This window comes from Hyperolius riggenbachi, chromosome 1, assembly GCF_040937935.1.
Source record: "Hyperolius riggenbachi isolate aHypRig1 chromosome 1, aHypRig1.pri, whole genome shotgun sequence".
Taxonomy (NCBI): Eukaryota; Metazoa; Chordata; class Amphibia; order Anura; family Hyperoliidae; genus Hyperolius; species Hyperolius riggenbachi.
The window spans coordinates 407,612,196-407,632,993 of NC_090646.1; the positions used below are offsets into that span (position 1 = coordinate 407,612,196).

The 20,798-nt window shown below is 42.7% G+C and overlaps 1 protein-coding gene across 5 annotated transcripts in view; it reads left to right on the forward strand.

Moving 5' to 3' along the window:
- SPATA6L (spermatogenesis associated 6 like) overlaps nucleotides 1-20,798 on the forward strand; it is a 108,633-nt gene that overhangs the window by 41,885 nt on the left and 45,950 nt on the right. For all 5 annotated transcript variants that reach the window (XM_068235622.1, XM_068235633.1, XM_068235612.1 and 2 more), the window contains 2 exons: nucleotides 1,954-1,995; nucleotides 17,034-17,155. In XM_068235622.1, coding sequence (XP_068091723.1) covers nucleotides 1,954-1,995; nucleotides 17,034-17,155 — 164 coding nt within the window. The remainder of the gene's footprint in view (nucleotides 1-1,953; nucleotides 1,996-17,033; nucleotides 17,156-20,798) is intronic.

A 20,798-nucleotide genomic window follows, 5' to 3' on the forward strand; every position in this document is an offset into this window, starting at 1 on the left:
GCTCCCATTGCTCCACCACGGCGGATCCCCTCCTTTAAATCCCTCCACTGACTTCCTATCCAGTCCAGAATCAGATTCAAGATACTGTGTCTGACCTACAAATCTGTCCACAAAACCTGTCCAACCTACATTTCCGATCTTACTCAGAGGTACACACCTAGCCACTCACTCCGCTCTTCCAATGAACTTCGCCTAACAGCCCCCCCGCATCACCCAGTCCCATGCACGCCTCCAGGACTTCTCAAGAGCTGCTCCAACACTATGGAACTCCCTACCTCCACCCATTAGGGCAGCCCCCTCCTTCAACATCTTCAAGAAAGCCCTCAAAACTCACCTTTTCACTCTGGCCTACTACACCTCACAAGTGCTCTAAACCCACAGCTGAACTCTGGTCCCCTACCTTCTGTGTCCTTACCTCTCCCTGTAGATTGTAAGCCTTTGGGCAGGGTCCTCCACCTTTTGTGTCCTACCTGCTCATGCACCTCCATCACTGTGAACCCATGCTATGCATCTGAGTGAACCTAACTTGCCTAATCTCCATGCTCCCTTCCAGTGACTAAGCATTACCTTGTACTCATACTGTGCTGCATGATCTGGTCTTTCTTGTATTCAGGTATTGTCATTTTGCTGTATGTCACCCCTAAATATTGTATGTATCCCTATTTATTGTCCAGCGCTGCGTAATATGTTGGCACTTTATAAATACAATAAATAAATAAAATAAATGAGAGTCAGGTAAACTGGGGAATGATCATTTATAAACAAGAAAAGTATGCTCAGTAGCTCACCCCGGAGTGTTAGGGAGTCTTGGCCACGGAATCTTTACTTTTTATGGACTGGGTCCTGTCAGGATTCAAACCCTGGTATCCTACAGTATATCAAAGATGGTACCCCAAACTAGTTCACTTTGCTTCTTATAGTGGCTTCTTATAAATGCTTCCTCCTTTTTATTGCCCGACTGGTGGTTCACTCATTTTAGTACCACCATTAGTGATTTCTCCATCATAGTGCTTCTTTATTACTGCGCCCCCTCCTTATGCATAGGAACACGCTGGTTATGTGTATTTACACCTTTCCCACATGCTGCCATCTTCTCCTTCACCACTCTAACCTGATGGTCACATAACACAACAATCACCTAAAAATCAAGGCATTGAACTGAAGCTGTTGGTGCCCCGACACAGGAGAAAGGAAGCTCACTGATGTACCAAAATTTGCAAGTCAGCGATTGGAGTCTTCTGATCCACTATTTATATACTGTGGATGTACTATATTTGGTGTAAGAAGCCATGGGCCTGATGCATGAGGCAGCTTTAAAATTGCCTGGGCCCTGCAATTTTACTGGTACTAAAGCCCCATCTACACGATACGATTCTTTGTACGATTCGATTACGATTCTAGTTACGATCCGATTAATTCCGACATGTCCGATCGGGATTCGATTCAATTCGATTTGCCATTGCAAAACAATGGCAAATCGAATCGAATCCCGATCGGACATGTCGGATTTAATCGTATCGTAAATAGAATCGTAATCGAATCGCACAAAGCATCGTATCGTGTAGATTGGGCTTAAGGGCTAAAGGGAAGAGTGCACCTTACCCTAATAGCAAAATGCACATTACTCTTGTAACGCACACAGAGCTATGGTAATGTGTGGCATACAATCTGATACCAAAGCAACACACACATCCCCTGGTAACACGCATTGTTCTATTAGGGCAACTCATGCTTTTCCCCTGCTTTAGTATGGGTAAAATTGCCGTGCGCCCCCTGGGTATGAACAATGGATGTGATTATGACCCTGTGTATGCAGCAACAAGTCCTCTTTTGAAATACAGCCATATAATTCTGAGCCAGCCAAATGGCTAGATTCTACTCCATGTATGTTATGCTGTACTGTCCAGTTACACCGCCACTAAAGTGATACATACAATGACCTTCTTTTTTCAGAGCATGCAGCTGGATTTGAACTGATACAGATTGGCGATTCAGGTATGAGCAAGTAAATTCTCCACATTACAGAGCATTTTCATCGTTTTTTTACAGTATAAAAGTGGATTTACAGTTCATAGATGGAGTGCAATATTCCCAGAGTCACCAAGTGAAAGGATCTAAGTCAGGCCTCCATGATTTATGCAGATAGAAATAAACTTTGGATGGATCCTGTGTATAGAGCTGCATGACATTGGCCTTTGCTTGATTCACTATGCATCAGGTCCCTTTCACACTAGACCGTTGAGTTACTAGACTGTTGAGTTTTGCTGCAGGGTAACGCTATGCCAATAAAAGTCAATGGGGCATTTCATACTGTGCGCGATGCAATACGATGCACCTGAAGTCTCCAGATTAACACATATGCAACGCAGGATCAGCAGCGCGTCAGTAGCCACCAAGCACGGTGACGTGTGGCAAACTGGAAGTCATTTAAGTCTATGGCGATGCATATTTTTTTAAATTGTGTGGCGTTAGCGTTGTGACGCGCATGTGCGGAAGCGTATTTTTTCCAATATACTTACGTGCAATTCTTATATCGGCTACAGTAAGTGAGCAATAGAGAATGTCAGATTTTTTTCTGCGTGCGAACAACACAGTAAGTGTGCATTAGCCCTTTGATTAACATGAGTTCGCAGTTTTTCTGTGCAGAAAACGCGTATGAAAACTGTCAAGTGTGTTCCTGCCGTAGACATGACTTGCACTACAGCCAGACCTCCTTCAGTTCAATGACAAAGGAAAGCCGCTTATGGCAGGAACCAGCATACTTCCAGTGTTTCTGTTGTTTCCACTAAGAGTTGTATATAATAGAAAGCACTGGACTGTAGTTGGGGATAAAAATAGACAAACTCAGCTTGGACTGTATAAATAACTGACACCATATTAATAAGCAACATCTGTTAGCATTACCTATCCATCCCGAGATAGACGTAACTATCAGCTTTTTGATCAGTAAAACATGGTATCATGCCCCCCAGCTAGCACATGAATGTATCAATGTGTCAATGATTACCAGATGCTACATGAAAAAGCATTATTTTCCATGTTCCTGGCTTTCATACACATGAAAAAAATTAAGCATATGCCCCTTAGCTTTGATGTGTGTTCACATCAATAGATGAACTAGCACTTTATACAAAATGGCTTCCTTTAATTCCTTTTTATCCCTTTGATGACACAGAGCATCATTAGTCAGCTGTAGAAATGCTTTAAGAATACCCACCAGTAATCTGTTGCGAGCACCTGTAAAGTGATTGCTGTAATCTGGTCCATGTGTTTAAGAAACAAAATAGACTGAGATACAAAACAGCAGCATCTCAACTTCCTTAAGCCGCTCTATATATTTACATCAAACATTGTAAAGCTGAACTGTAGGCAGAATATACCATTTGATCCAGTTATATATTCATCAATGTGGAATTCAAGGGCACTACAGTATGTAGCAGAGAAAACAAAAAGTAGTACAGAAATCTAAAGTATCTATTTTCCTGTGCAGTGCAGCACAGCAGATTCCAAAATGCACACTTTGATCTTCTATGAATCGATCACAGTTTGTATTTTGAAATTGAGGCCAGTTTCACACCCCTGACCTGCGGTTTTACTGCGGCGAGATTGGCTGATCGCACTGCACCGCAATGTTAAGGAAAGCCTTTGGAGATTACTGCGGCAGTGTGCGGTAATCTCTATTGTGGCTGCAGGACAAGCAGGAAGTGAGGCTCTGCATCATGACTGCACATTTTGGCAGTTTTCTCTATCAATTACATCAGTTGCTGTGAAAAAACTCGCGCTTTTTCCTGCATGGAAACACACTTGGTGTGCAGAAAAAGTATGCAGAAAAACGTGCGCGGAAAACTGAGAGTCAAGTGTGTTCCCTGCCTAAAGGTTCATACACACCTACCAACTATCTGTCCAACTATCTGCCAAACTTGTCTGTTAAGCCCCATTCACGTGCTCAACAGCGGTCTTTTATGCAGCACAATTGTCAAACAGCTTTTGTTGTGAAACAAGTTGAAACAACTAAAAAAAGTATTTTTTTTTTTAACTTCTTATCAGTCTTATCAGCTGTTTGAACAATAGCAAAAGACTTGTTTTAGTTGTTTCAACTTGTTTCCCAACAAAGTTGTATGGGGCTTAACAGACAAGTTTGGCAGATAGTTGGACAGATAGTTGGTAGGTGTGTATGAACCTTAAAGGTGGGTACACACGCACTACTAAAGAGAACGACTGGTCCGTCAGACCCTCCAGCTGGGCGGTCGTTCTCCCGACAGTAGTGCGTGTGTACAGTCTGTCTGCAGACTGATAAGGCTGTTTCTGAACGATGGGCCTAATTTACTAACGTTCTCCTGTGCCTCAGAACAATGGAGAAAATAGGTGATCTTGGAAACCAGACAGATACAGAACATTTATATTGCACTTTTCTCCTGCCGAACTTAAAGAGAATATGTACTGTAAAATTCTTACAATAAAAAGCATACCATTCTATTCATTATGTTCTCCTGGGCCCCTCTGTGCTGTTTCTGCCACTCCCTGCTGCAATCCTGGCTTGTAATTGCCATTGTTATGCAGTGTTTACAAACAAAAGACATAGCAAGTGATAGGCTGAGAGTAGCTCAGTGTGTGAGTCATACAGAGTGTGCAGGGGGCCTGGAGAAGATGTGTATAGCTTCTATCCATTCACAAGCAGCACAGCACATTCCAGCCTGACTGCCTGAGCCCAACAGAGGAGAAAAGATTAGATCAAATAACAGAGATAACACAGCCACTGTGCAACTAGGAAAGGCTGCAGTAAGACAGAGCACATTAGAACAGCTATAGGAACTTGCAAAGAGATAAAAACAGGGAACACCAAGAGCCCCAATAGTGTAATTCGTACTGGACAAGGTGGCAATAAGTTTGTGTTGCTAGATACTCACAAGTCAGGGTCACCAGCAGGCAACCACTGTAAAGGCAGGTGGGGAGATTGTCCTGACCCCACTCAGGATTAAGAAGTCGCTCTCTGTAGACAGGAAAAAAGGGTACCTCCACCAAGGGTGGACTCAAAATTGTATACAATGAACAGAGGCGCCAAAAGTATAAGATTAGATTAAATGAGCTTAAAAACCAACTTAAATGGCAAAATTGAAGGAGGAAGTGGTGGTCTTACCTCCCTCAAGCAGACACGACAACGACTGCGATTCAGACAGTCAAACACATTTATTAGGAACTCCAAAAAGAAATGCAACGCGTTTCGCAGGTTCAACCCCGCTTCATCAGGCAATATAGGGAGGAGTATCAAACAATCTGCACAAGGATTCAAATTAAGCGCCTCTGGAACTTATAGGATAGAAGAAATAAGGCTCATCATTTTGTTACAGAGTCTCTTTAAAGTGCCAGAGCTGCTGCCTCTAGGATGCACTCTATAGGCAGTAGCAGTGTTAGGGAGTCTTGCCCAAGGTCTCCTCACTGAATTGGTGCTGGCTTACTGAACAGGAAGAGCTGAGATTTGAACCCTGGTCTCCTGTGTCAGAGGCAGAGCCCTTAACCAGTACACTGTCAAGCCACTGCACACTATCCAGCCACTGCCTGGATTTATTGAAGCTAGGGCTGCATTTATTGAAAATTGTTAGCTATTAGTTAGCAGCTGTTTGTCACCTATCTCATAGCAAAGCATGGCAAGGATTGCTGATAGCTTAGTGAATGTGTGCCACTGCAGTCATGTGTAGCCTCCATCAGCACTACACTTAGGTTCTTCAGTGTTCACGAATGTACTTCCGGAGAACCTTCTGAAAAGTTTAATATCATTAAAATCCCCAATAATAGCAAAGCGATCCTCTCTTTTCTGCTTTATTAGGCTGAGAAACCTAGCATTCTGGGTGGAGGTAGCGTAGCCTAGCTTCTACTTCTCATCTCTACCTTTAGGATGGATGGAGGTGATTTAAAGTGAGATTAAACTCCTTAAACTAAAATTTAAGTACCTACTACATTACTTTATTTGTGGCATCGATTCTGCCAGAGATCAATGCTGCAACATGGCTGTCCAATCCCAGCCAGTATTGCAAACAGAAGACAGATTCCACCTTTGAAAATAAATTCAATTTTTGATGGGGGTCAGTCAATAGGGGTCTGTTTTTAAAAATGAATTACAGGCTGCAAATTGAAACAGATAATATTTAAATATTTTAAAATACAAAAAAATGTGCAGCATTTTCTGGGAGTAGAAATTAGTTTTCTTTCTTTCTTTGCATAATGATTTGACCTGTGAACCTGATGTTTACTTTTAAAAGTGTTCTAGGTAAACCACATTCCTCTTTAACCATTCATGGCTTCTCTGTATATTATTTAACTGAATGCAGTAACATATTAAAAATAGGGCAATAGTCAATTTAGCTTAATTCTTTTCTGCGTTACTGTCCTTGCTGAGTTCAGGAACTTCTACCTATTAAAACATATATTTGTTTTATTTCCAGTGCAATAAACTATTAGCCATATCTGGCAGCCTTTAAAATGTTGGCCAAACTTAAAAATAGTAATGAATGAATCTTTAGGTCAGTAAGGCTCCTTTTACACTTCATGCATTTGTTACGCAATGAAATTGCGTAAAAATACGATGCCATTAAATTTCAATTGGGCTTTTTACACTGCTCATTTTGTGGTGTGTTGCAACGAGTCCCGACATAGCAACCCACTGTCTGCAGTGCATTACTGGCCAACATACGTCGTTCGGGGTGCGGTACAAGCAGAAGCCTATTGACTGTAAGCTGCACTGTACATCTCACATGGCACTACAATTGTGTGATGCAACTTGTCAATACGGCTGGAGTGCGATCCTATTTTTGTGAATGCAAACTGCAACAGATGAAGTCTGAAACACGCCTAGAATGTACCAGAGGCAAATTTGACAATACATTTTATTTCTGGACATATAGCGCAGCGTTTTCTTAGGCTATGTTCCCACTGCACACAATTCAATGCAATTTAATTGTATGGGGTCAGCAAATGCAGTACAACCAAAAACCCATGGGAAATTCATAGAAAATGCATAGGAAAAAACACTTGTGTGTTGCTATTGTCAGCAGGTGTAGGACCGTAACCCTATTTTTTTCCATGGCATGATTTATGTGAAAGTTCTTTTTTTATACAGGTCATGGTAAATCCAAAGAAACATAAGGTAGCTTCAACCAAACACTCTTGTTCTACAGGTTTCACTATTCCAACAGAGTAAAATTTTCAGTTCTAATGAATGAACAAAATGCCTAAGATTTTTTCTTTTTTTAAAAGAGTACCTGAAGTAACATGTAACATCACTGTAAGGGTTAGAGGAATCCAAGCAGCTTTCCTTTTCTGCAGTTTGTCCTAGCTTCTAATAGCTGTAGAATCTGCTATGTCCCCCCTTCCCTTCCCTCTGTCCTTTATCCATGGTAAGGTGTGAAGGTAATCAAGTGTGACTCTATAAACCTTTTGAAGTACTTTGTCCTTTTGTTTGCTTATTGCTACTGTTAATTACTGCAATCCTATCTGCCTGCTCTTTCCTCTTTCTGTGGACAGCAGTCCCACGGAAGTAGGGCAAAAATAAATATTTAAAGGTAGAATATATATATTTTTTTGTAAAAAAACATATTGTTAATATGCAATTTTAATGTGCTACTGAGATGTCTTGGGTGCTAAAAATGGTGCTCGGTTCTTTTTAAGAATATAAGGCTTAAAATGATAGTTTGTCTGTAGTCAGAACTGTGTAAGTCTTACTGATAAGTAATTAGAGGTTATAAAACTCCTGTGTTTATTATCACTTCAGATTTGCTTTAACCTTAACAATGGTTTGTTTATTTATGCTATGAGGGCTTGTGTGCATCAGTGAAGTTGTGAGCTATGTCATTGTTAGTTTGACTTTTGCCAGTTCCTCCCTACATGAGCAATGCATCAGCTGAGGTGTCTGATTAAGACAAACCATAGGACAATGCTGACATGGGATGATCACAGACTGGTGGCAATGACAAAAGGACTAAACATTAATTTTGGGGAAAAAATGCCTGGCAATCGTATTTCCGTATCGTCGTACAAGAAATGAAATGGACAGTTAGAGCAATATAGGGCTAAGGAATTAGAACCTCGGGTCCACAATGCATTCAACAGGCTACTGGGGCTGAGATGATGGCCTCTTTGAGTAGTGTCAGAATTCATAACAGAGTTGGAGTTATGCTGGATACACACGGTTCGTTCCCGCACTCGATTCCCGTCAATGCGCGCTCGATTTCCGTCGATTCTTTTATTGTATTATATGTCCGATTCGCGTTTCGATGGATCGTTAGGTCGATTTGCCATACTTTACATGGCAATCGACCTATAAATCATCAAAATACTGTTCGGAAATAATCGAATCGTCGGGAATCGAGCAGCGCATTCGATGCGGGAACGAACTGTGTGTATTCACTATAACTCTCTTGACTCCTTTAACTGTTGATGTTCCTGTTCTGCATGAAATTAAGTTCAAAGACTCCAAAAATGTGTTATGAATAAGAACATGGAATGTAAGAAGCATGGATCAAGGAAAGCTGGAAAGTGTCAAAAATAAAATGTAATGCCTGAAACTTGATTTACTGGGCATCCGTGAACTAAGGTGGACTGGATTAGGGCATTTTCAGTCAGCTGAGCACATAGTTTACTATGCAGTAAAATGAACGAATAGAACTAAATTTATAGTCAGATAGGACTTGGCAGGAACCAATATGAAGAACATTGATGCCCAGTAAACCTTTGGTATCATTCCACCTGTGAGGATCATCTGTCAGTGTGACCCTTACACATGTATCCAACCTTATGCGCCAGTAGCACATGCAGGGGTGGTGCAGCAGATTGACCAGTTATATAATGAAGTACAGATAGAAACCGCACTTCAAATTTGCTAGCAATATGAATTGAATCAGAATCGGAATCATTTATTTTGCCAAGTCCAAACAGGGGTTTGTACCCGGAATTGGTTTTGGCTCATACAGGTTCTGAAAGGATGGGGAGGATAATGTCTGAAAGCAAAGAGCCGAGGCAGGGGCGTAACTAGAAATCACTGGGCCCCCCTGCGAATATTTGGATGGGGCCCCCCCATAGGTGCCGAATAATCGTAATGGGGCAGCGTTTCACTGTAAATTAATTGTAAAGTGGGCAGCATTTTACCAGACAATCGTAATGTGGGCCAGAAAATCGTAATGTGGGCAGAGTTCACCAGAAAATCGTAATGTGGGCAGCGTTCACCAGAATATCGTAATGTGGGACAGAAAATCGTAATGTGGGCAGAGTTCACCAGAAAATCGTAATGTGGGCAGCGTTCACCAGAAAATTGTAACATGGACAGCATTCACCAGACAATCGTAACGTGGGCAGTGTTCACCAGAAAATCATAATGTGGGCCAGAAAATCGTAATGTGGGCAGCAGACACCTGAAAATCGCAATGTGGGCAGCAGACACCTGAAAATCGTAATGTGGGCAGCAGACGCCTGAAAATCGTAATGTGGGCAGCAGACACCTGAAAATCGTAATGTGGGCAGCAGACACCTGAAAATCGCAATGTGGGCAGCAGTGACCAGAAAATCGCAATGTGGGCAGCAGTGGCCAGAAAATCGTAATGTGGGCAGCAGACACCTGAAAATCGTAATGTGGGCAGCAGACACCTGAAAATCGCAATGTGGGCAGCAGACACCAGAAAATCGTAATGTGGGCAGCAGACACCAGAAAATCGTAATGTGGGCAGCAGACACCTGAAAATCGTAATGTGGGCAGCAGGCACCTGAAAATCGTAATGTGGGCAGCAGACACCAGAAAATCATAATATGGGCAGCAGACACCTGAAAATCGTAATGTGGGCAGCAGACACCAGAAAATCGCAATGTGGGCAGCAGTGACCAGAAAATCGCAATGAGGGCAGCAGTGACCAGAAAATCGTAATGTGGGCAGCAGACACCTGAAAATCGTAATGTGGGCAGCAGTGACCAGAAAATCGTAATGTGGGCAGCAGTCACCAGAAAATCGCAATGTGGGCAGCAGTCACCAGAAAATCGCAATGTGGGCAGCAGTCACCAGAAAATCGCAATGTGGGCAGCAGTGACCAGAAAATCGCAATGTGGGCAGCAGTGACCAGAAAATCGTAATGTGGGCAGCAGACACCTGAAAATCGTAATGTGGGCAGCAGACACCTGAAAATCACAATGTATGCAGCAGACACCTAAAAATCACAATGTAGGCAGCATACACTAGAAAAAAAAAATGCACCTGTGAAAAAAAAACAATTCACTTACCTGACAGAAGTCTTTTCCTCTCCCGGCATCTGGCTCGCAGCTCCCCGAGTCCTCCTGCAGCACATCTCCCGCGCTGACAGGCAGAGTGCAGGGCTACGGCAAGATGGCTGCCGAAGCCCTGTACTAGAGACACAAATAGTCTCCAGTGTAGGGCTTCTTCGGCGGCCATCTTGCCGTAGCCCTGCTCTGCCTGCCGGAGACTATGCAGGCTGCTGGAGCGGGGCTGCGGGGAATGAACTGCGGCCAGTTGAGCACCTTGCTGGGGGGGTCCAGAGCAGCGCTCTCCCCACGCACAGTGAGCGGGCCCCAGAGCAGCCCCGGGCCCCCCTGCGGCTGAGGGGGTCGCATCCCCGGTAGGTACGCCGGTGAGCCGAGGCTACCATACTACGGCGCCACCATTCGCAATTGGCAATCATCCGTCATTCTTAAGGAGACATGGGGGAGGGGGGCAGAGGGAGGTGAAGCTTCAGCAGTGATGACCCATCCCGATCAGCGCAGTGTCCTACCTCAGTGGAGCCCTGACCTCCTGGGTAGCAGTGGTGGACTCTACAAGGCCTGTATCTGCACAGACAGCGCACCCAGGCAGCGGCAAGGCGGAAAAACCTCCAGGTCCCGGACTCCCCATTACCCGCACCAGTGTCTTAGGCTACACCAGACCACACTGCACACCTTCAGGGGGAAAACAAGGGGAATTGGTAGGGAAAAGGGAAGAAAAACTCAGAATTCTGTGGTCATGGCTACCAATTAAGGTGCCATCTTCCTGAACGGCAATTTTTTTTTTTTTTTGTGTCTGCACTTTTCTGAAGAAGGGGACCCTCCGAGGCCCCAAAACAATTGTCAAGTCTGTGCTGACTTATACAATTAATCTAAGAAACTGCATTGTAACAGTGGTGTGCTGACCTTACCTGCATTTGATTCATATTGACTTTGATGAGTGAGTTGGCGTAGCACCCAAGGTTAAGCCCCCAGACTGCGGGCAAGGTGTGCGACTCCAAAAAACCCTTTGTGCATTAAATTTGCTAGCTAGATACACATCTTGTATTAGTGGACTGCTATCCAAAAGTAGGAGATATAGAAGAAGGCCCTGTTAAGAAACTTGTATTAGGACAGTATAACAAAACTGGAGAATGCTCTAAAGAACTGTTTCAATTTTTCAAATAGTGTCTCCAGCAGCACAAATGTTGCTCGTATACTTAGATATGAATTGTATAAAATTAAAAACTGGCTACATGTGTGAATTTCACCTGTTAGAGGGACCCTGAAGGGAGAGCGACATGGAGGCTGACATATTTATTTTCTTTTAAACATTACCAGTTGCCTGGCTATCCTGCTGATCCTCTGCCTCTAATACGTTTAGCAATTGACCCTGAACAAGCATTTCTGATAAACATCTGACAAGATTAGCTGCATACTTGTTTCAAATGTGTGATTCAGACAATACTGCAGCCAAAGAGATCAGCAGGACTGCCAGGCAAATGGTACTGTGTAAAAGGACACAAATATGGTAGGCTCAATATCCCTCTCAATTCATGTTCCCTTTAAGCTATAAAGCTCAACCCATACTGGCCCAGGTAGTGAATAATGATTTGTCGATGAGCAATTATGGCAAAGCTCTGGCAGGGCATTGTTCTCCACACGCCTCCTTTGCACTCTGTGACGCTCCTCATGCACTGCTCCGTAGACCCACCTCACCCCGCATTGCAAGAGAACGTGTCGCTAGCTTGGGGGCTAGCGGCACATCTGTACAGCCCCTCATTGTCGCCTGAAAGAGTCCCGATCCCTTACAGGCGACACTCCACGTACTTTTGTGTGAAATTTTAGTTTACGGTTGGGTTCCTTTGTACATTTAAAAGTCTGATGAGTCCTGAAAGAATGGTCATGTTTACTTACTACTTTACTTACAGTTTACTAGTTAACAAACAATAATAATCAGGTATAATATGGCTTTGGTGTTAGTTGTATATCATATCATATTGTTCATCATGTGTTTTTTCATATTCTTGACAAATTTCCCTAAACCGTTTTGCCAGGTTACAAAGAATCACAAACACAATTTTGACACAATTCACAATCGATTTCCTCAAAAATCTTCTAATTTTAACTTCAGATAAACCTCTTGTCAGATCTCTAATAATTTTTGCTCCTCGTTACAACATAATGCTTTTAAAGCTGTCAATTAATACAGCTGCTAAATCTTCACTGACAGCTACAGTTTCCTTTATTATGGCTTTAACTGAGTGTAGAGGTTCTTTCTGATGCTACCAAAACTGTTTATCCTGTTTTTAACCACTAGGTGGTGCAACAACCCTTTTTATTGTATTAACTGGTTATTTATTCAGTTAAGTGGAATACTAACCAAGCATTTTTCGGTATAAAATCTTTAACATGTATAAAGAGGCACTACATTACAAATTCTCTGTATTTAACAAGTTTATTGCAATATACATGGATGAAGTGACTTAAAGGACTGCTGTAGGGGAAAAAGAGTTGAACTTACCTGGGGCTTCTAATGGTCCCCTACAGATGTCCTGTTCGCGAGCAACCACTCACCGATGCTCCGGTCCCCACCTCCAGTTCACTTCTGGAATTTCTGACTTTAAAGAGGAGCTATTAGGTATAAGGTCTCAGAGAAAAAACACATATATTAGTAGCTAAATATTGGCTGTACTTACATTACATATGCATTTCACTGTCCACGTTTGGATTTCACAGAATTTTTATATAGTATTTGCAGAGAATGATGCTCCTGACAGCTCATGGCAGGTTCCATGTTTGTCTGTCTCCTATGAAGCCAAATGTGTCGTCATGTCCTGCCTGCTTCCTGATGATTCACTCACACAAAAGATCCGTAATGAATAACAGTACTGTGCAGTGAATATTGATTAGCCATGTGGCTAGGAACAATAGCGGACTACTGCAGTGTACTCTGCCCGGAGATTTTTCACTGCTACCCTGTTGTAACATGAGCCTGTACTTTCTCACTAGCAGCCAAGGGGAGGACCCAAGCAGCCCCAGAATGCTTTGCAGTATGGTATGCGGCCTTTCGTCCTTCTGAGAGCTTGGGTCCAACAGCTTTGCTGATAAGCACACATTAAAAGTAAGAGAGATTTTTAACTTCAGTATTGCCTTTTTGGCTTCCTTCTAAACTGTTTAACCAGGAGAATAGAGGTTTAAATTAGCTTTTGCAGCCTGACAGTTACTCTTTAAAGTCGGAAAACTAATGCAACTGCATGGCCGATTCCTCGCTCCCGCTGACGTCACCGGGAGTTTACTGCGCAGGCCCAGTTCGGTCTGCACCTGCACTGGTGACGTCAGCAGGAGCGAGGAAATGGCTTTGCAGGTGCAGTGGTTTTCTGACTTTAAAGTCAGAAATTCCAGAAGTGAACAGGAGGCGGGTACCGGAGCATCGGTGAGTGGCTGCACAGGCACAGGATTTCTGCAGGGGACCATTAGAAGCCCCAGATACGTTTAACTCTTTTTTTCCCTCTACCCCCCTACAATAGTCCTTTAATTGCATGTATTGTTGTAGAGACTGGTGCACATAGCAAGCCAGTGAAACAGGTGAGAGCAATGCAATATATATCGCTGACATCTTTCACAGCGCATCACAGAATTTACTGAATGGATCATTCTTAATCAGAGGAGCTCACAATCTGATGTCCCTACCATGGTCATAGTCTAAAAATCCTAAAAACAGTCTAGGGTCAATTTGGAAGGCAGCTAGGTACCTTACCAGTGTGTTCCCTAAATGTGAAATTAAACCCTTGTACTTTATTATTATTCAATACTTATATAGTGCCGACATGTTCCAAAGCGCTGTATAGAGTATATTATCTTGTTACTAACTGTCCCTCACCATAGTCTTAATCTTATGTCTATGTATGTATCGTGTAGTGCATGTATCATAATCTAGGGCCAATTTTGGGGGAAGCCAATTGCACTTGGAGGAAACCGACACAAGCACACAGAGAACATACTAACACTGCTTCCAGTGGATCCCAAGCAGAAATTATCTTAGACTAGAATTATTTTCTTCTTTTTTTTCCTCATATAGGACCACATGTACAGTATATATAGGTATTTGAATGCTGAAAGAAATGCTAGGGAACTAACCTTTGTTTTGAGGACACATTTTGGTCAAGCCTGGTAACAAAGCAGGGGGATTGTGGGTTTGGGTTATTGCATTGGTGTGTGCTTATTGTCACAGGGTGCTTTCAGTCACTATGGAGGCATAGCTGTGGTGATATTTGCAGTCATACTATAGAGATGATAAGATACGCACACCATAGAGTTCAATTGCTGATTCAAACTTGTATTAGTAGCAGGGAAAATTGAGGTGTATTAACAATACTGGTATGACAAGACGGTGCAGATACAAGCAAGCAGATATGCACCCAACTAGAATATAAATACAAATAACTGTACAAGAGAAGGTATACACATGGAAAGGCTAACTAACTAACAAGGCTAGCTGACAAAAGACATGTCATACAGAGAAATCGTTTTATGTAATGTATGAAGGGACAGCATAGGACACACAGAAGTGTATATAGTTAGTGTGTTAGTGGCAGAGGAGTGGTTAATGTTAGGCAGAGAAGACGTTAGTGTTAGACAGGAGAGGTTAGTGTTAGGTGGAAGAGAGGTGGAGGTAGGTGTTAGGCGGAGGGGAGGGGGAGTTAGTATTAGGCAGAGGAGAGGGGGAGGTAACTAAATTCCTAAATTGTCTTTAAAATTTAACATTAAAAACATACATTTCACCCATATCTACTCCAAATGCTTTCAGCTTCTGTTTAAGAGCACAGAGTTCTAAATAATAGCTCACTCTACTCAAAGGAAACATGAAAGCTTAGGAAAGATAAAATATGCTAAGTGGTTGAATCCTCAAGAGCAAGCTTTTCATTCTGCTGAACTAACAATATACAGTATGAGCTGATTCTATTATTTCCCTGCCTGGCCAAAATAAGCACTTTCACATGTAGACCTAAAATAGTAACTTGAAATGTTCTTTATATTGTTCATGTAGTTGTTCTTCTTGAACTTTTTTTTCCCAAGCTTTATAGTTAAACTCTTTATTGTGCGATTGTAATGCAGTCACACGGTGTTCAATAGCTTGCAAGTACACTGGAGGATTTTCTTAAAGAGAACCCGAGGTGTGTTTAAAGAATGTTATCTGCATACAGAGGCTGGATCTGCCTATACAGCCCAGCCTCTGTTGCTATTCCAAACCCCACTAAGGTCCCCCTGCACTCTGCAATCCCTCATAAATCACAGCCGTGCTGTGAGGCTGTGTTTACATCTGTAGTGTCAGTCTCAGCTGCTCCCCCCGCCTCCTGCATAGCTCCGGTCCCTGCCCCCGTCCCTTCCCTCCAATCAGCAGGGAGGGAAGGGATGCAGGCGGGGACTGGAGTTCTGCAGGAGGCGGGGAGAGCAGCAGACTGACACTATAGAGATAAACACAGCCAGCTCTGACAAGCTGTTTGTCAGCAGCGTGGCTGTGATTTATGAGGGATTGCAGAGTGCAGGGGGACCTTAGGGGGGTTTGGGATAGCAACAGAGGCTGGGCTGTATAGGCAGATCCAGCCTCTGTATGCAGATAATATTCTTCAAACCCACCTCGGGTTCTCTTTAATGTATTTTTTGTCAACAAACACTGCAGGTTTCTTTTGTGATTTATTTGAAAAACCATAGCCTACTTAAAACCTTAATCTGCCCATACAAAAGTCAGAAATGATTCCTGTCTAATGGAATTCGATTAGCTAGTGATTGATTTCTTCCATACAGGGCAAGCTCAATTTTTGATAGATTTCAGCAGAGCAATTGTACAGCTCAATGCAATCCAACACCATGGGGCTATCGGTTTCCCACCATTCCTGCTCTGCTCCCCTTGTACTAAGATTTACTAACATGTCCGATCAGACTTTCAATCAATAAAGTGCCCAAATCGAGCAGTAGATTACTGACAGATTCCATCAAAGTGATAAAATCTGTCACAGCAATCGATACATGTATGGCCAGCACTAGTGGTATGGCCTAGCTTTCTGGACTTGGTGAAAGGACAAGGATATAGGTATAGGTTTGCAGGTAAAGCATGTTTACTGCCTTTGTATCTATACCCAACTTTGTATTTTTGAAGAATGTAATGATATAAAGTAGGGCAATAACATATTGAAATTATATCTATACTTTTTTTCTTTAACAAAAAGCCTAAAATAAACCTCCAATTAGTATTTTGTTCCTATAGTTGTCACAAAACAGAAACATCCAGTTGTTTTTATGTATAATTGCCTGCACTCTCTGTCTGCACTTGCTGTCCCTGGCCTGCAAACACTGTTACACTAATCCCAACACTACACTAAAATCAGCGTATGTTCACATTTCTCGGAGCCATTCTATTGACCCTTCTGCTACTCTGACTTCCTACACTACATTCCTGGAGTCTGAGCAGCACATAAAAGCCGTGGTAGAACTTGGGGACTGACCATGTGATCAGTAAGGATGATGATGATGATGGTAAAGCCCACTAAACTAACAAAACCACACAGCAGGGCTACTGGCCCACACATCACCTAACATTACTCTATGGGAGCAATGAACTTCTGGGACTGAATAGTGTCTATGTGATTATAGCTTAAGACAGTAAATATATTAGTAGCGAGTAATGAGCTCTGCAAAGCATTGCTGGACTAGTTGGCACTAGCCCTTTTTTATTTTTTTCATTTTATGTTTAGCAGGACTTTTTTTTTTTCCTACAAATTTGTTTCTTTTTCTTCTACTAGGGGAAAATGTTTTAGCTACCTACAAGGAGAACCATCGAGACTTCCTGTTTCCTGAACCAAAACTGACTCCTCCATACCCAGGAGTTGACAGAGAGGTGCTGATGAAAACAGTCGATTTCCCAGTAAGTACTCTATTTAACTAAACATCTTAGTATTCAAGGCACTATGCATAATAAAAAGTGCATAATGCCTACAACAGTAAAATGACACCATTTCACATTTGTCCCTTCCAAGAGCCACACTCTAGATTCTACCATGACACTATCACTCCAGGGGTGGGCTCAAGATACCTGACCTTTAGACCTGATGTGCAGATACTGGTAATCTGGGCATATACAGATATCCATAATATTGGGGGTTTCAGGGGGCAAATCCAGGATTTTCAAGGGGGGCATTCCTGATAGGTCTCTTTTGGCAAGTCGCACACTACCGCGCATGCGTTTGCCCACAAAATCAACATGATGCACAGCATTTCTCCACAAAATACACACAATGCGCAGTGTTTCCCTACAAAATACACATGATGCAGAAGTGTTTCGCCAAAATATATATAATGTGGCAGTGATTAAGTAGCCAGATAACCCCCCTTTATTATGGATAACGAAATTACCCCCCCCCCTCTTTAGTATAGGTGACCAGATGACCCACCATTTATCGCACAGGTAGCCAGAGGAGGCTCCTCCCCCCCCCAGTTAGGATAGGTAACCACATGTTCCCCATTTATAGTATATAGCCAGATGACTCCCTGTTCGGTACATTCCCCCTTGTATTTCCCCAGATCCCCCTTGTATATATATATATATATATATATATATATATATATATATATATATATATATATATAACCACATGTTCCCCATTTATAGTATATAGCCAGATGACTCCCTGTTCGGTACATTCCCCCTTGTATTTCCCCAGATCCCCCTTGTATATATAGCCAGTGTATATAGTCAGATCCCCTGTATATATAGCCAGAGATCCCCCCCCTGTATATAGCCATATACCCACTGTATGTAGCCAGATGCCTCCCCCTGCATATAGCCAGTGTATATAGCCAAATCCCCCTGCGTACAGCCAGTGTGTCTAGCCAGATCCCCCTGCATATAGCCAGTGTGTATAGCCAGATCCCCCTGCATATAGCCAGTGTGTATAGCCAGATCCCCCTGCATTTAGCCAGTGTATATAGCCAGATCCCCCTGCATATAGCCAGTGTATATAGCCAGATCCCTCTGCATATAGCCAGTGTATATAGCCAGACCCCCTGCATATAGCCAGTGTATATAGCTAGATCCCCCTGCATATAGCCAGTGTATGTAGCCAGATCCCCCTGCATATAGCCAGTGTATATAGTCAGATCCTCCTGCATATAGCCAGTGTATATAGTCAGATCCCCCCTGTATATATAGCCAGATGAACCCCCCTCTCTCCCTCTCACATATGGTGGATCATGGAATGGCTGGCTGGCTTCCAAACATCCCCCCCCCACCCTGCCTCTCAGTGAGCCCTGGCTGCACTTGCCTTATCCAGACTCCAGCTCATCCAGCAGCAGTACTTCTCTCTCCATGGACGCATACTCTGATGTCCAATGGCCTTCAGGGGGAGGAGCATGGCCGCTGTGGCTGGATGGTGTGGTGACGTCACGTTAGAGCGAGGATGAAAGGTAGCCAAATAGCCATGGAGACCTGGGACACCATTACCGCCGCCGAGAAAGGTAATGTATCTCTGTGCTGCCCCCCTAGTACCCCCGCTCTCATACCGCCAGTCAGAGAGACCCTCCCCCAGGGGCGTAATTAGAAATCACCGGGTCCCCCTGCGAAAATGAGGATGGGGCCCTCCCCATAGGCACCAAATAATCGTAATGGGGCAGCGTTTCACTATAAAATAATCCTAATGCAGCATTGTTTCACTAGAAAATAATCCTAATGCAGCAATGTTTCACCAGAAATGAATCGTAAATTGGGCAGCATTTCACCAGAAATGAATCGTAAAATGGGCAGCATTTCACCAGAAATGAATCGTAAAATGGGCAGCATTTCACCATAAAATGATCGTAAAGTGGGCAGCATTTCACCATAAAATAATCGTAAAGTGGGCAGCATTTCACTAGAAATTAATCATAAATTGAGCAGCATTTCACCATAAAATAATAGTAAATTGTGCAGCATTTCACCAGAAATTAAAGAGACACTGAAGCGAAAAAAAAATTATGATATTATGATTTGTATGTGTAGTACAGCTAAGAAATAAAACATTAAGATCAGATACATCAGTCTAATTGTTTCCAGTACAGGAAGAGTTGAGAAACTCCAGTTGTTATCTCTATGCAAACAAGCCATTAAGCTCTCCGACTAAGTTAGTCGTGGAGAGGGCTGTTATCTGACTTTTATTATCTCAACTGTAAGTGAACTGTTTACTTTTTCTCTGCTAGAGGAGAGGTCATTACTTCACAGACTGCTCTGAAAGACTCATTTTGAATGCTGAGTGTTGTGTAATCTGCACATATTATAGAATGATGCAATGTTAGAAAAAACACTATATACCTGAAAATAAAAGTATGAGAATATTTTCTTTGCTGCTAATCTTCTAGTAATTATTCATAGTATACAACCAATTCACTATATCATATTTTTTTTCGCTTCAGTGTCTCTTTAATTGTAAATTGGGCAGCATTTACCTATAAAATAATCGTAAAGTGGGCAGCAGTCCCCAGAAAATAATCGTAATGTGGGCAGCAGTCCATCAGAAAATAATCGTAATGTGAGCAGTAGCCATCAGAAAATAATCGTAATGTGGGCAGCAGCCAGCAGTCATCAGAAAATAATCGTAATGTGGGCAGGAGTCACCAGAAAATAATCGTAAAGTGGGCAGCAGTCACCAGAAAATCGCAATGTGGGCAGCAGGCACCAGAAAATCGCAATGTGGGCAGCAGTCACCATAAAATAATTGTAAAGTGGGCAGCATTTACCTATACAATAATCGTAAAGTGGGGCAGCAGTCCCCAGAAAATAATCATAATGTGGGCAGCAGTCATCAGAAAATAATCGTAATGTGGGCAGCAGTCATCAGAAAATAATCATAATGTGGGCAGTAGCCATCAGAAAATAATCGTAATGTGGGCAGCAGCCAGCAGTCATCAGAAAATAATCATAATGTAGGCAGGAGTCACCAGAAAATAATCGTAAAGTGGGCAGCAGTCACCAGAAAATCGCAATGTGGGCAGCAGGCACCAGAAAATCGCAATGTGGGCAGCAGTCACCAGAAAATCGTAATGTGGGCAGCAGACACCAGAAAATTGCAATGTGGGCAGCAGTCACCAGAAAATCAAATGTGGGCAGCATTCACCAGAAAATCGCAATGTGGGCAGCAGTCACCATAAAATAATTGTAAAGTGGGCAGCAGTCGCCAGAAAATAATCGTAATGTGGGCAGCAGTCATCAGAAAATAATCATAATGTGGGCAGCAGTCATCAGGAAATAATCGTAATGTGGGCAGCAGTCATCAGGAAATAATCGAAATGTGGGCAGCAACCATCAGAAAATAATCGTAATGTGGGCAGGAGTCACCAGAAAATAATCGTAAAGTGGGCAGCAGTCACCAGAAAATCGTAATGTGGGCAGCAGTCATCAGGAAATAATCGAAATGTGGGCAGCAGCCATCAGAAAAGAATCGTAATGTGGGCAGGAGTCACCAGAAAAGAATCGTAAAGTGGGCAGCAGTCACCAGAAAATCGCAATGTGGGCAGCAGTCACCAGAAAATCGCAATGT